This window comes from Balaenoptera musculus, chromosome 5, assembly GCF_009873245.2.
Source record: "Balaenoptera musculus isolate JJ_BM4_2016_0621 chromosome 5, mBalMus1.pri.v3, whole genome shotgun sequence".
Classification (NCBI taxonomy): domain Eukaryota; kingdom Metazoa; phylum Chordata; class Mammalia; order Artiodactyla; family Balaenopteridae; genus Balaenoptera; species Balaenoptera musculus.
In genome coordinates this window covers 42,217,548-42,232,645 of record NC_045789.1, presented here as the reverse complement: position 1 = coordinate 42,232,645, position 15,098 = coordinate 42,217,548, and the positions used below count along the sequence as shown (strand labels likewise).

The 15,098-nt window shown below is 40.7% G+C and overlaps 1 protein-coding gene across 7 annotated transcripts in view; it reads right to left on the bottom strand.

Annotated features, from left to right (window-relative positions):
• Positions 1 to 14,105, bottom strand: part of LIN54 (lin-54 DREAM MuvB core complex component) — a 68,389-nt gene extending 54,284 nt beyond the window's left edge. The window contains exons 1-2 of one of the 7 annotated variants that reach the window (XM_036853376.1): positions 13,960 to 14,105; positions 326 to 1,038 (exon numbers count right to left, since the gene is read on the bottom strand). In XM_036853376.1, coding sequence (XP_036709271.1) covers positions 326 to 1,006 — 681 coding nt within the window. In that variant the 5' untranslated portion in view covers positions 1,007 to 1,038; positions 13,960 to 14,105. Of the gene's footprint in view, positions 1 to 325; positions 1,039 to 11,648; positions 11,976 to 12,079; positions 12,097 to 13,195; positions 13,214 to 13,959 lie in introns of those variants that run through there. The other 6 variants (XM_036853379.1, XM_036853374.1, XM_036853377.1 and 3 more) reach the window with 6 other exon arrangements.
• Positions 14,106 to 15,098: the final 993 nt, after the last annotated feature.

The following is a 15,098-nucleotide window of genomic DNA, read 5'->3' as shown; positions in this document are numbered from 1 at the left end:
CATCTTTATACCAGCAGAACATCCTTGTACTCAAACTACTACCGAGAATAAAATTGTTTTAAAATAAGTAAAAAGCTATAAATACACTAAATTGGAATTTAACCAAAATTAAGTTCTAAGTTCTCTGGCAGAAATTTTCAAAAGCATTAGACATATCAAACTTTACAAAAAAACCCACACAATTACTAAAAGCAACATTCAAAAGAATTCAGTAACAACTATGCATTTAATCACCCTACACACGCAACTATGAATCAATTTAATATTTAACATGCATTTTAATTAGTAAGCCCCCTTTTTTTTTTTTTTTTTTTTTTTTTTTTACCTGTACTGTTTTTAACTGTTGGGTCTGTAACACAGAGGGCTGAGTTGTAGTATTAATCAGTTGACTTCCTGGGGTCAATGCTGAGACACCAATGACAGGTTTCACCTCTGGCCTCCCTCCAATGGTAACTACTTTAATTTGCTGCGGTGGTAACTTAGCATCTCCTGACTGGGCCTGAGTTGTAACTTTCTGAGCCTGGGGTTGGCTATGGGGTAGTGCTAAAACAATTGGTGAACCAGACTTGCCCAAAGTTGTTAAAATTAACTTCTGTCCATCTGGTTTAAGGGTCTGATTGCCAAGTTTAAGATCAGATGTCTGTGATACTTTGTTTAAAATAATCTGATTGGCTGATATAGTCACAGGAGTCTGAGCACCAAGTTTTTGAAGGCCACTTGGAAAAGCTGGTTTCACTGTGGTATTACAATCTGCTTTAGTAATTGTGGTATTCACTGCAACTTGGTTAGTGTGGTTACTGTACACTGTTATTGGTTCCGTGGAAATGGGCGTGGCTGTAGAGTCACCAGTAGAATTTATGTTGACAATTTCTTCCAGTTCTGTCTCCATGGGAATTGGGGATGAAACAATAACAGCCTCAATACTATCATCATCCACTAAAGTTATACCAGTGTCCATTATCTCCTCTGGAAGCAAACTATTCACCTCAGCTGGCACCACCTCCATGATCGTTCTCCTGCTAGAAAGTTGATCAGGCACTGCAATAAAATTTGAAAAATGAATAAATTACTAGGTTTCAAAACAGATTTAAGAGAAGAAAAAAAATTATTCAAGAAAAATGCAAATGACAAAACAAAAATTTTTACTGATGTATAACTGAATGAAGGACGTTCCTGATGCATATTTGGGTTAAACCGTTTTAACAAATCCTCAACCTTCAAGAGTCTGAAATATAAGTCATGTGGGACACAAAACTAGAAGCAAACATTCTCATTCGCCATGTCTCAACCCAAAAGCATACTGCATTCAGGCAACACTAAGTCACATAATTACAGGAAACTCCTTTCCAGTTCCTGCTCATAAATAAAACCTTTTAATCTTTGACATGTCTGATCATCTTACTTCTTCCCAGTTATGGGTTGTTTTTTTTTTTTCCTACTGACAGACTTGAAAACTGCTGATTTGCACAAGGAAATAAAGATTTAAATATAAACAGATCTTAGAAAATATATTCAAATCTCCAGTGAGCGAGGTCCTAAAATGAGGTTACTATACCACTTATAAAAATCCATTAAGGACTCAAATTAATGTTAAAGGAGTTTCTAGAGTAATCCATCTCAGCAACTGTAGGTCAAATGGCTTATCTGGCCCAAGTTTGATCAATTAGCTTCATACTAAAGAAACCTTTATTTGGAAAGAAGATTCTCAAATCCTCCTCAGCCATTCAAAATGTCACAAAGGGAACCATTTAAGAGGTATACAGCTAGTCCCCATAAAGAAAAAAAAAAATGGTAATAATAATAAAGCAGATTAAGAACAAATCAGAACTGCGATGCTTTCAGCCAAAGGTCATGCAGAACTTCCAATAAAGGAGTCACTACCATTACCTTCACATATTAAAGAGTTCATCATATTTATGACTGACTAAATAAGTTATCTGCCCAGAGAATATCTAAGATCCACAGGAACCTAATCAGTATTTCTTTCTTTTCCCTTTTTTTAAAAAAAATATAAACATGCAATACCCATTTCAAGATTAAGAGTAACAGACATGAACAGCAAATTATAATTATTAGCATTGACAAATACTACTACTGCCAAAATTAATCTTCATTATTGAGCACTTACTATCTACCAATGATGGCATAATTTAATCTATCCTGACAACTCTAATATGGTATCATTATCACCCCCATTTTACAGATGAGGAAACTTAGAAAGGTTAAACTATTTGCCCAAGGTCACACAGCTAGCCAGTAAATGGTAGAGCCAGAACTCAAACTCAGGATATGTTTTATGATACAAAGTTCATAATTTTAATCACAAAATTTACTGCCTTAAATTTTTACCACTGGTATTTTTAAATGGAGAAAAAAAATAAGTCTACTCCTTTACAGTCAACCTCCTACCCCAAAATCCTACTCTACACAACCACTGGTCTGTTCTATCACTTCACTAGATTAGTGTTGCCTTTTTGCCCATTCTAGAACTTCATATAAATGGAATCATATATTACGTACTAATGACATAAAGGAATATACAGTATAAGCCTTTTCCCTCAGTATGTTTAAGATTTATCTTTATTCTTACACTTATTAGCAGCTTAGTTCCTTTTCATTGCTGAGCAACATTCCATTGGATGAATCTACCACAAGTTGTTTATCCATTCAGCTGTGGATGGACATTTGGACTGTTTCCACTTTGGGACTATTATGAATAATACTGCTATGAACATTCAAGTTTTTTATGGATAGATATTTTCATTTCTTCTGAATAAATACCTAGAAGTGGACTTGCTAGGTCATAAGGTAAGTTTATTTTTAACTTTGCATGAAACTGCCAAACTATTTCCCAACTCAGCTGTACCATTTTGTACACCCACCAGCGATGCATGAGGCTCCCAGCTGCTCCACATCCTCACCAACAATTGGTTTTGTCGCTCTTTTTAACTTTAGCCATTCTAGTGGGTGTGAAGTGGTATCTCACTGTGGTTTTAATTTGCAATTCCCAGATGACTAAAGACGTTGAGCATCTTTTCATATGAATGTTATCTATTTGTATATCTTCTTTTAAAAAGTGCCTGTGTTAAAGCCTTTTGCCAAATTTTTAAAATATTGGGTTTTTTATCTTCTTATTGAGTTGGATGACTTCTTTATATGTATTGCAAAATCATCAGTCACAGTAACTTGTAGCTCAGAGGAATCACTAGGGTTTCCAAGGTATGAGCACTTCTCTAGATGTGGCTCTTCCTAATCAGGAGAATCCCCTCTGGCACTTACAGAACAGGGCATTTACAGACAGGCTCGTTAAAACATCAACACCAATTATACCTTCAGCAATGGAAGCCTCGATAACAGTACACAACAATAAACGGCCCCACCCACAGTGCCACATGAGCTTCCCTTCCCTACAGCAGACCTTGCCCAAGCCCCGTCAGTTGTCTCTGAACATTCCATCCCCCATAGAACAAGGTAGGATGATGACTTGGGTGTCAGTATCCAACACAACCATAAAAGTTTGACCGCCTCTTCTCCCTGAAGTTCCCCCAGCATGTTTAGACAGATGGGTGTAGCCTCTGGTCTCCCTTAAGGATAGGGAGACCTCAGCCCAACGCTTATTCATCTTTCTCCTTAAAACACCTTAAGTCAAGGTGTAAGAGGAGGAGAGGTCACCCCACGGAAGGAGACAGTGGTCAGACAGTGCATTTACTTTCAGTTTCAAGCCCCCACACTTGCAGCTCAACCAAACAAACTTCTAATGTTTTCAATCCACCCAGATCCTCATTTCTAACATCATTTTCTCAGCTCTGGGGACTCCTTGACTGAGCAGCTACAGCCCCACCGCCCTTCTGCTAGGGCCATGGAGTTGAGTGTACAACAGCCAAGGTAACCATTCACGCTACCTCTCAGCTCAGCCCCTAAATATTCATTAAGAGGTAGAACACTGAAGCGCTCCTACTTCCCTTGCCTCTGCCACACTTGCCCACCACTTGGGTGAGAGCATTCGCTACCAGATGCCAGAGAGTCTTTCCATATCCCCTAGCCCAGCCCTCAAGGCCCTCATCCTTTCTCTTTCAAAAAGCGATGAAGAGTGGCCCCCGCTTACCACAATTAGAGAAAGCCCTCGCACAGAAACGAAGACCCAACACAGCCATAAATTAAAAAAAAAAACAAAAAACAAATACTTTAAAAAAAAAAAAAAAGAAACTTTAAAAAAAAAAAAAAAAGCCATGTCTCTGTCAGCACTCCATTCTTATGTCTAAAATTGTCAAGTACTGGGAGGGGGCTGAGATTTTAGACTCTCCTTGCAAGCTAACAAAGCAGCCTGTCACTGTTTCGTGGATACTGGCAGACAACACAGTAGGCCTAGGTCAGAGACACAGGACTTACTACTCCAAGCACAGCAAGGAACATAAGTATCATGTGTGTATCAGTTCCCCTGTTACCCCCAAGTCCTACAGGGCAGGTGCAGAGAGGAGCCCAGGTAGACACTATGCAGGCAGCAAGTTTGCATCACAACTGAGGGACCCTGAGCTTAAGGAACCTGAATCATTTATAACCTGAAGCACACCTGCCCTTTGTCCAAAAGGAGATATTATCTTTATTATACTAGACAATAAGCAAATCTGCCCTTTGCAACAGCAGGAGTCATTAACTATCATCCAAGGCTTTATGCTATACAAACATCCTGGAAAAAATTGTTTAAAAAGGCTGTCACACTACTGAGCCTGCGCTCTAGAGCCTGCAAGCCACAACTACTGAAGCCCACGTGCCACAACTACTGAAGCCTGCGCTCCTAGAGCCTGTGCTCCGCAATGAGAGAAGCCACCCCAATGAGAAGCCCGCGCACCGCAGCGAAGAGTAGCCCCCGCTCGCCACAACTAAAGAAAGCCCGTACGCAGTAACAAATACCCAACGCAGCCAAAAAATAAATAAAAATTTTTTAAAAATAAAAAAAAAGTAAATAAAAGGGCTGCCACCGCCTCACTTGTAAGAAGTACAGAAACGCAAAGACCCAGGGAGAACTGTTTCCCAAAAGTATATCTCTCTACTTATTTATTTTAGCAATGTTTTTTGTACTTCAAGTGTATAGGTCTTCTTTCTATATATATTTTGGTAAATTTATCCCTAAGTGTTTCACGTTTTTTGATGCATTGTAAGTGGTCTTTTTTTTTTTTCATTTTCCAACTGTTTGTTGCTAGTATACAGAGATTCAACTGATTATTTTATATTGTCCACGTATCTAACAATTTAGCTAAACTCACTAAATCTCGATGTAGAGCCCTTAGGATTTTTTAGAAAGATAATCCATGGTGTCTGAGAATAAGATCTGTATTTCTTCCTTTTCAATCTGCATGTCTTTTGTTTCTTTTCCTTACCTTACCACACTGGCTAGGACGTGCAGTAAAATGTTGAATAAAAAGTGGTAAGAGCAGACATCTTTACCTTGTTCCCAAACTTACCCTTAGCTGTAGGTTTTTCATAAATTCCCTCTATTGGGTTGAGGAAGCTAACTTATAGTACCAGTTTGTAGTTGTTTCTTTTTTCAATCATAATCATAAATGGATATCTAATCATATGTTTTTTTCTACAACTAGTGAGATAATCATATGGCTTTCCTCTTTTAGTCTGTAAGTTATACTGATTTTTTATTAAGCCAATTCTGCATTCCTGAAATAAACTCTACTCAAAATTACATAAAATTGTATAAAATCATATTTTGTACATATTGCCAAATTCTACTGGCTAATATTTTGTTAAGCAATTTTGTCTATACTCATGAGGGCTACTGGTCTGTAGTTTTTTTGTAGTGGCTCTCTGGGGATAATGCTAGTCTAATAAAATGAGTTGGGAGGTCTTCACTCCTCTTCAATTTTCAGGAAGAGTCTGCATGGAATTGTTACAATTTCTTCCTAAAATGTTTGTTAGAATTCACCAGTAAAGCCATCTAGACATAAAGCTTTCTTGTGAGGTTTTTAACTATAAATTCAATTTCTTGAATAGGTGTAGGGTTATTCGGGTTATCTCTCTCTTTCTGAGTGACCTTTGATATTTGATAGTTTTTATCTTTTAAGGAATTTGTCTATTCCTCTAAGTTGCCAAATTTATTAGCATAAAGTTATACAAAATATTCTTTTATTTTAATGTCTGTAGAGATGGCAACTCTTTGATCCTCATTTTGGTAGTTTCTGTCTTTTCTCCTTTTTTTCTCTGATCAGTCTAGTTGGAGATTTTTCAATTTTATTGATCTTTTCAAGAACGATTTTGGCTTCATTGATTTTTCCCAACAGTTTGTCCATTTTTTATTTGACTATTACCTTTATCTCCTTCCTTCTGCTCACTTTAGATTTAATTTGTTGTTTTCTAGAAACTTCAGATGGAAGCACAGATCAGGATTCGACAAACCATAGCCTATAGACCAAATTAAGCCCACAGTCTGTTTATGTATTTCTCTGCAGCTAAGAATGATTTTTACATTTGTAAATAGTTGGGCGAGAGGCAGTATATGTATGTGTGTGTGTGTGTGTGTGTATAAATATATATATATATACACACACACACACATACATATATATACACTCTGTGTGTGTGTGTATATATATATATATACACACACTACCCTACAAAGCCTAAAATATTTGCCATCTGGCCCATTATAGAAAAAATTTGTCAACACTTGGTTTAGATCATTGATTTTAAACCTTTGATATTTGATAGTTTGTATCTTTTAAGATATTTGTCTATTCCTCTCAGTTACCAAATTTATAACCATAAAGATTTTAAACCTTCTTTTCTAAAATAAACATTTAATGTTAAAAATTCCCCCAATGCTGCTTTCACTGCATTCTACTAATCTCAACAAGTTTTTATTATCATTCGCTTCAAATGTTTTCTAATAGTCCTTGTGATTTCATCTTTGACACACGGAAAATAAAGAAGTGTGCTATTTAATTCCCAAACATCTGGGGATTTTCTACCTTTTATTATTGATTTCTAATTTGCTCCTATTATTGTCAGAGACTGTAATACTCTACCATTTCCATCATGCGTAGATGGAATTTAGAGAGTAGTTTAAGGCTCAGTGTATGGTCCATCTTGTTGAACACTGCACGCGCACCTGAAGAGAACATGTATTCTGTGGTTGCTGAGGGTAGCACCTATAAAAGTCAATTAGGTCAAGTTGGTTGATAGTGTTGTTCAGACCTTCCACAGTCTTTCTTTTTCCTTTTCTATCAATTATTGAGAAAGGCTGTTAAAATTCCCAAATACGATTGTGGCTTTGTCATTTTCTCCTCTTCTATGCATTTTTGCTTCTTCACATATTTTAAAGCTCTATTATTAGGCAGAACATGTCTTCCTATTTGTCCTATTAAAAGAGACTAGGGGCTATAGAACTAGGAGTCTCCCTTGGAAGTAGGAGTAAAGTTCAAACTTCGAACAAAAGGTCTGATTCGTTTGGCCGGTCTCTAAGCAGTATGGGCTGTGCAGAGTTCAGGAGCCAGCACACCTCACAGGCCACTGAGCAGACTGTGATAACTGCTTTGTGATTAGACGTCCATATCTGTTTCAATCAGGGTCACATGCAAGGCATGGTGGCCTATGCTAAAAGAAACTCTCAAAAGGAGCTTGTGGGCATGGCAGGAAAGGGTTTGGCCATCTAGTTACATGAATCATCACTCTAATTTTATCCCTTAGGAATGGGAGATATGTACTAGCACATGCAACGTCATCATCTCCGTGTTGAGGACCACTCCAAGAAAAGAGAGGATCTTCACAAGCCAATGGGACTGAGGAGCTTTAGTTTACCTCATCTGTATGGAAGGTTACCTTTCAAGGTATGGAGAGAAAAGAATATTGAACATACAATGCATTCTCCATGCCTCCAATATTTCTGCTTATAAAATAAAGTTCTAAAAGCCTTAGTTTTTAACTTGTTTATGTTTTTTATCAGCATTTAATTAATATGTATTGCTTCCCAACTTTGTGGAGGGAAATTAACCAAAGTCCTTGCCCAGACAGACCTCAGAAATCAACAGAAGAGTGGCATGATCACAGCTGTACTTTGGGAGGATTAACTTCATCTCAGTATTTTATTGGACTGGAGGCAGGGAAACCAGTTAGAAGGCTATTACAGTAATTAGTTCAAGACAGAGATAAATGGAGGGACGGATTTAGGGCAGTAAAGGAAATGAGTTAAATATAATATAAAAAATAATATAAGATAGAAATGATAAATGCTCTACGCTTTCACATTTTTAAATGGTTTCTTAGAGAATATTACCAGTGCTGAAACACTGTTCTTTCCCTTAGTTACAGGTGGAGGACAACCTGGTAAACAACTGTTTTCATTCTTGCACATACTAATAGAAAATGGCGACGACCTATCATCATATTATAGGTGAGTAATTGGTCAGATGTTGGGACAGAAACATTTGAATGTTTAAGAATTACACTTTTGTACCTAGAGCTTACCACCAGCACTATCTGGTTAACTATACTACTTGGATTTTAGCTTTCATTTCTAAGATCAAACATCAACAACTCAAAAACTAGGTACAGAACTACATTTCTCAAACTAAGCTGGGAGCAGTGAACTGTAAAACATGAGTTCTGAAGAAATTTTGAGAAGTTCATATTTTCATTTCAATAATATATATTTTTTAAAAGTATATTCTGGATCACCTTGATAACCGCCTCATATCTACCATCAATGGTACCAGAATTAGAGTGGGCATAGAAGGGTCTTACAAGGTAAATGATATATTTATGCCAAGTAAAAGCCAAACCACCTAACCAGTGATTTAAGGAGGAAAGCTCTGCGGCATTCAAACACAGAAAAGTAGTGTAGGAGTTGAGTTATCATAGGATAGACAGCATATAGAAAACTGCACACCTAGCCAAGGCCCACAATAGTATATTCACTATGCAAAGAAAGATTTCATTTCAGCAAAACAACATCATCCATCACCCTAAATTTAATTGGTTTTACAGGCTTTATAGTTTTGTTTATATTTCATTTATAAATTTACTTTTCTTTTATACTTCCAAAAAAGCAATAAGCATAAGGAATTTATATACATCTAAAAATTAAATATTTTAATAAAATAAAACTATTTAGGCCAATACTGAGGATCCACAATATTTTTTTTCCCTTTAAAGGGGGATTGTATATTATTCATGCTCAAGATTAACCTGGTGGAAAAAACATGGAGATTCAAATCAGAAAGATCTGCTTCCAAATCTTGACTCTCCTAGTTGCTTATCATGTAACCCTAAGCAATAATCTCTCTAAGCCCTAGTTTACTCACAGGGTTACTGTGAAGACAGTTATGTGGTACACGAAAGCTCAAATGAAAATTATTCTCTTCTTTCTCTATCTAAATTAGCTTCTCCTGATTTCTCCCTTTTTAAAAAATTTTATTTACTTACTTTACTTTATTTATTTATTTATTTATTGGCAGCTCCGCGTGGCATCTCAGTTCCCTGATCAGGAATTGAACCTGGGCGCTGGACAGTGACAGCATGGAGTCCCAACCACTGGACCGCCAGGGAATTCCCTCTCCATAGAATTTTTAATCTGTCATATATCATGCAGATTACACCTTCACAATGTCTCCTTCCCACTGTAACCAAGAGTTTCCAAAGCTCCAAAGCTCAGAGCCAACTATGTATTTTTACCTTTATCTCCTCTCACCTGCAATACCTCCTACAGAAAAAGCTACAGGACTTACCTCCCTCAAGTGCATCTCTGAGGCTGTCACTCTCGTACTCAAAAATTTTCTGTAAGTCTCAAGGCTTTCTGTATTAAGGTCCTACCCAACCTATCCTTCCAACTTTACCTCCAACAGTTCCTAAAGTGAAAGTTTCCTGAGGCAAAGATACTGAGGTATCGCCCATCCCTAGCACAGTATGTGACACATAATAGATACCCAACAGTAATATTTGAAAAAAGTAATAGGAATCTGTAATGCTCCTCTCCACCAAAAAAGACGACCGACTACCTCCACTGGCATAACTCTTCATTTCTTTCTGACACACTTCTAATTATTAATTGTTTTAACCCCAATAATCTAAAAGCTGGTCTTGAAAGACAATCACAAGGAATCACAAAAAGACAACAGCACTCGGTGATTAAAAAAAAAAAAAAAAGAAAGCCAGTGAAAAAGCATTAAATCTCCCTCTTTATTTTAATTATTTTAAAAACTCTTAGTTTTACTACTAACTCAGCAGCTGGGTTGGCATGGACCAAATAACTGCAACATAAAAGTTATAAGAAAAAAACAACAACAACAAAAACAACCAAATTCCTACTGGATAAAACGAGAATATCAGGAAAAAAATGATTTAGAAAATTCATTAACTAAAACCTCTGAGTACCTCTCAGTTATTTCCCTTAAAACTTTTTTTGGTCTCTTATTCTCCTAGTGAATGAATTTGGACACTCAAATGTCCAAGCTATACACACAAATACTTCCTCTCTGAATAAAACACTCAACGAATAATATTGTATGACATACTATGACATCATCTCTTTGTAGGAAACTTGGATAAGGAAAATCACTGCTAATCATAAACATTACCAGGGGACATTTCTTAAACATTCACCTCTCTGTTCACTCATATATTCAACCTTCCAGTGACCCAACCTTCCACTACAAAAGCTGGAAAAAACCAGAGGGCCCCAAATTAATGTATAAAAATTTGATTCACATGTAACTTTTCAGTAACACTACTGTTGGGGCTCTGCAGCACAATCCAAACATACATGAGTCTTTAGGGAACCTAACAAAATGAGACAATGGCTGTCACAGAGTCAGTCAACCCAATTCTCCAGCTCTTTAAACAAAGGGCTAACAAGTCCAGCATGTAAAATAAACCAGAGGTCTCAATTCATCTTTAACCAACTTAAAATTTGACTGGTATCAAGTGCGAGCATCAAGCCATCACAACTTCCTTCTTAACAATGAAGGTAAAACTTGTGAACCAAAATAAAGCGCCCAGAGCTGCACTTCACTTGGATCATAAAATCTACTGTGAAATTTTCCATAAGTTTACTCTCTGAATTCACGAAATGGATGAGAGGCAGGGAAAAACATGGATATCAAACATGACTGACAGTATCTCAATTGTTATTTGCCAAATGGCTGGGCCCAAGGGGTCCTCTACAGATGACAGAGCCATAAAAGAAAACGACAACAGTTTTAATGATTACAAAACTGGTCCTTATGCTCAAAAAATGTGAACATCCACACCCCAACAAGTCACAGACTATGATCTAAGACACAGAGCTTAAATGCAGAATAAAATGTCAATGCTCTGCCTCCCTAAAGAAACATACAACCCCATAAACTGCTCAACATCATCAAACCAACACCCGCCAGAGTGGATATTTTAAATATTAAATCAGGTAATCATGATAACTGCTAGCGGTTCATCTAGGCCTCAGCAGCAGCCTTAGGTGTAAGAGCAAACTCAAGCCCTCTTAACACTCAAAGAATAATGTTGATGTCATTATGAGGCTACTGATTTTTTGCACTCTCAACTAGTCATTCCCTGACCCACAACGCAATTCTTCTCCCACCCACCCCCTCCCCCAAATAAAGAGAGCTCAAAACAGAGCAGCCCTCGGGTATCCCCTTCTCCTCTACCTCCGGCGGCTGCCGCTGTCTCCTCCCTCCGGCTCCGAGGTGGGGACTCCAGAAGGTCCCGGGCAATTCCGAGCCCGGGCGGTGCTTGTTTTGCCTGTGCACGGTAGCTCCGGCAGCCTCTTCCTTCCCCAGTCTGCCCGAACTGGAGCGCTACAGGGATCCCGGGGGCCGAGGAGGGAGCCCGGGTGGCGACGCCGCCACGGCCGCCGCCTCTGGTATGTCAGGGGCCGGGATTGTATTTCGAAAGATCCGCCATTTTCACCTCGTCATCACCATCACAGCTCAGCAGCTTCCCCGACAGCCGGAGCCCGGGCCGCCGCCGCCGCCGCCGCCAGTAACCTCCCCCTTCCTCCTCCTCCCCTCCCCGGCCCTCCCCTCCGGAGAGGCGCACACCCACATATCCGGGGAAACCTCCCGCCGGCCCCGCCAACCTTCAAATGCTCCGGGAGATACTAATGCACACACAGCCCACGCTGAGACCTTTCACCCTGCCACGAAAGATGGTGCTCCGGCGGGCCCCGTAGCAACGCGAAAGCAAGTCGCGCTACCTGCGGGGCCCCACGTCCGGCACATTTTTGTTTTGAAGAGCAAAAAACATGCGGAAGGGGGCAGAAGGCCAATAAAGAGCCCAAACTCTTTCATTTTCAGGAAAGCAACTTGAGAGAGATGACAGAATGCCTTTTATTCACTGTGTCCCTCTCAGACACTAAAAACAGGATCAAGACCTTTAGTGTCATTCACCAGCTCTGACATTTTCCTCCACCGTCAGCACTACTTCTGACAGAATGGGCTACTTCCAACTGCACATCCGACCTCTCTGATACATTTGTAAATTACAGGCATTGATTCGCATGCAGATACTGTGGTCAAAAGGTCTAGTTTTCGAAATATATTTCTGAACTATTTTCCACTTAATTTCGTCTGATCATTTCTGTCCATAAACACTGTGACTTCCAGTTCGTTTGTCATTGGTTTAAGACGTCAGAGTGCCACTAGGTTTAAAATGTACTGAACCTATTCATGAGTGAACAATTTCTAAAATACAGAAAATATACCTCTAAGTTAAAATTCTTTGCCAAATGCTTTTAGAATCCAAGTCACCAAATTAAAAAAAAATTTATTTGATACAGTTTATTTGATACTGTGAAAATAAGCAGCTTGCTTCAGAGCAAGACCCTAGAGTTACCGACCCAGCTCCACCAGCTCCTCTCATCATGCAGTTTAATAAATAACTAAAAGAGAATACACGCATATTTTAATCATCAAAGAAATATCAGGAAAACATAAGCTGCAAGGCTTCTGACGGGAACAGAATTTTTTAAAAAAAACTAAGTTGACTACCTTTGTTAATTTCAGATTTGATAAGCACCCATTGAAAAGGTGAATTCTATACCTACCATTCAACTACAGCATAAGCTCTAAAAGACCTGTCTGAAATGAGCAAATTGAATTTCAAGGTTTCGAACAGAGCCACTCTACTGCCTTTTTTAGAAGTTAGTTTAAGAAGAGAAAGGCAGAAGTTGAAAAAAGGCATTAAATTTCCTTACCTTGCTTGAATGACAACTCCATATAAAAGTCGGCAGCTTCAGGCTTAAACAAGTGCTATCTATCACCCAGCCCAGTCGCCGTTTCTATATGCAGCCTGCTAGACTCTGAGAGTATCAAGCCTTCCCAATTTCTTTATCTTTAAACTTTATTTCCCCACCGCCAGCCCTGTTCACCCCCACTCTGCTTGGTGTTTACCGTTGGTTGGCCAAGCTAAGTCCTGGCCCGCTCCCTTCCCCCGTGCACCTCGGGAACATTGTGACATTTGGCTGGTGGGCTTCGCGAGGAAAACGGACATACACGAAGAAGACACCATACAAAGGGGCATAGGAAGAACTGGGCGGCGGGCAGTAGGGAAGGGAGGAGCTGGTACAAAATGACACAGCAGCAAAACCGGTTCCCAGAAACGCGGGGCCGACACGGAGGCTCCTTGGGCCGCGCAGTGTGCGTGTCAACAGCCGCGGGAGCCCTGCCTCCAGACTGCCGGGAAGGGCGGGCTGCCGGCCGAGCGCCGGCCCCGCTGGGTGACAGCCGCCCTCCCGAGTGCCGGCGGGAAGGGGCCGAGCCCGGAGGATCCTCCCTCCCCCTGCAGCCCGGGGATGCGGCGCGGCGGCCCCCAGACTGCAGGTTCCCGCTCTCCGCCACGACCCACTGGCCCGGGCTCCCGGAGGGGGCGGTCCGGCGCCCTCCGCCCGCGCCACCACCCGCAGCGCCCCCTTTCCCGCTCGCCCGCCCAGAGGCCCCCACCCCGGGGGCTGACACTCACCAAAGCCGGCGGCGCCGCCGCCTCCTTCTCACGCCGCGCTCCCTGGGCTCCCCGCAGCCGCGGCGGCGGCGGCGCCTCCGAGACACAGACCCGGGTTTGTTCAAAATCACGCGCCCAGCGCCATTCCACCGCCGCATCCCATAATACGCTGGGCCCTCCCCTCCCGCGCGCCCCTCTCCGCCCGCCCCTCCACTCTGCCCGCCCCGCCTCCATGGCTTCCTTCGCCCCGCCCTTTCCGCGGCGCCTTGCCCCGCCCCTTGGCAACCCTAGCTAGCGTCATCCCGCAAGGCGGCCGCGAGTACGCTCCTGCTCCACGTGACTCCGAGTGTGCGCTCTGTCAAAGCTTTCGCACGGAATGTTCCATCCAGCTGAAGCTGGGAGGGGGAAGGCGGGGTCGCGCCTGAGCTTGGGAGGGAGTGTGTTATCTTCTAGCTTTCCTTGTTAGGAAGTCTGTGCTGTAGGTGCGATTTCCAGCATCTTGCCGTTGTTTGATGTTCTTGGGTGGGGAAGTGATCAGTAATCACAAATGCCAAATCTCTGTTTTTTAGGCACTGATTTTGTGGGGGTCGCTCAAAAGCCCCTGGAAGACCACGCAGAGTTAAAACTTATTTTGAAAGGGACTTTTTTTACGGTATACAGTCAAGACTAACACAATCAAAATTCTTTGTATTTGGTAACCATTTACTTTTATTTTTCCCGGTATTCTTTTTATAAGGTAAGAAAAGATACCCAAATTTGGAGACGGATAAGCAGGCAGAGATTCAGTGAATAACTGCCCTGTGTGAGAAGACTACAGAGGAAACAATAGAAAATACAAAAGAGTATATACGCAGTATAAAATGGTGTGGTACAGTTTGTAATTGCTAGTGGAGCACGGAAGCCGTGCAAGTCAACGTGAGAGACTGTAACCTGGGAACACAAAGGAGGAGGTGAGACATGCTGTAGTGGAAGCAACAATCACTTTGGAGTTAAGCAGTCCTAGTTTTAAATTCTGGCACCTCCACTAATTAGTGTATAACATTTATCAAGTTTCTTTTCCCATCTACAAAAGAAAAATAACATAGCTTTCCAAGATCCTGAGGATCATACAAAGTGAGAAGTGTCAAGCAGCTACACACAGTCTCTGCCTCAAATGTTAG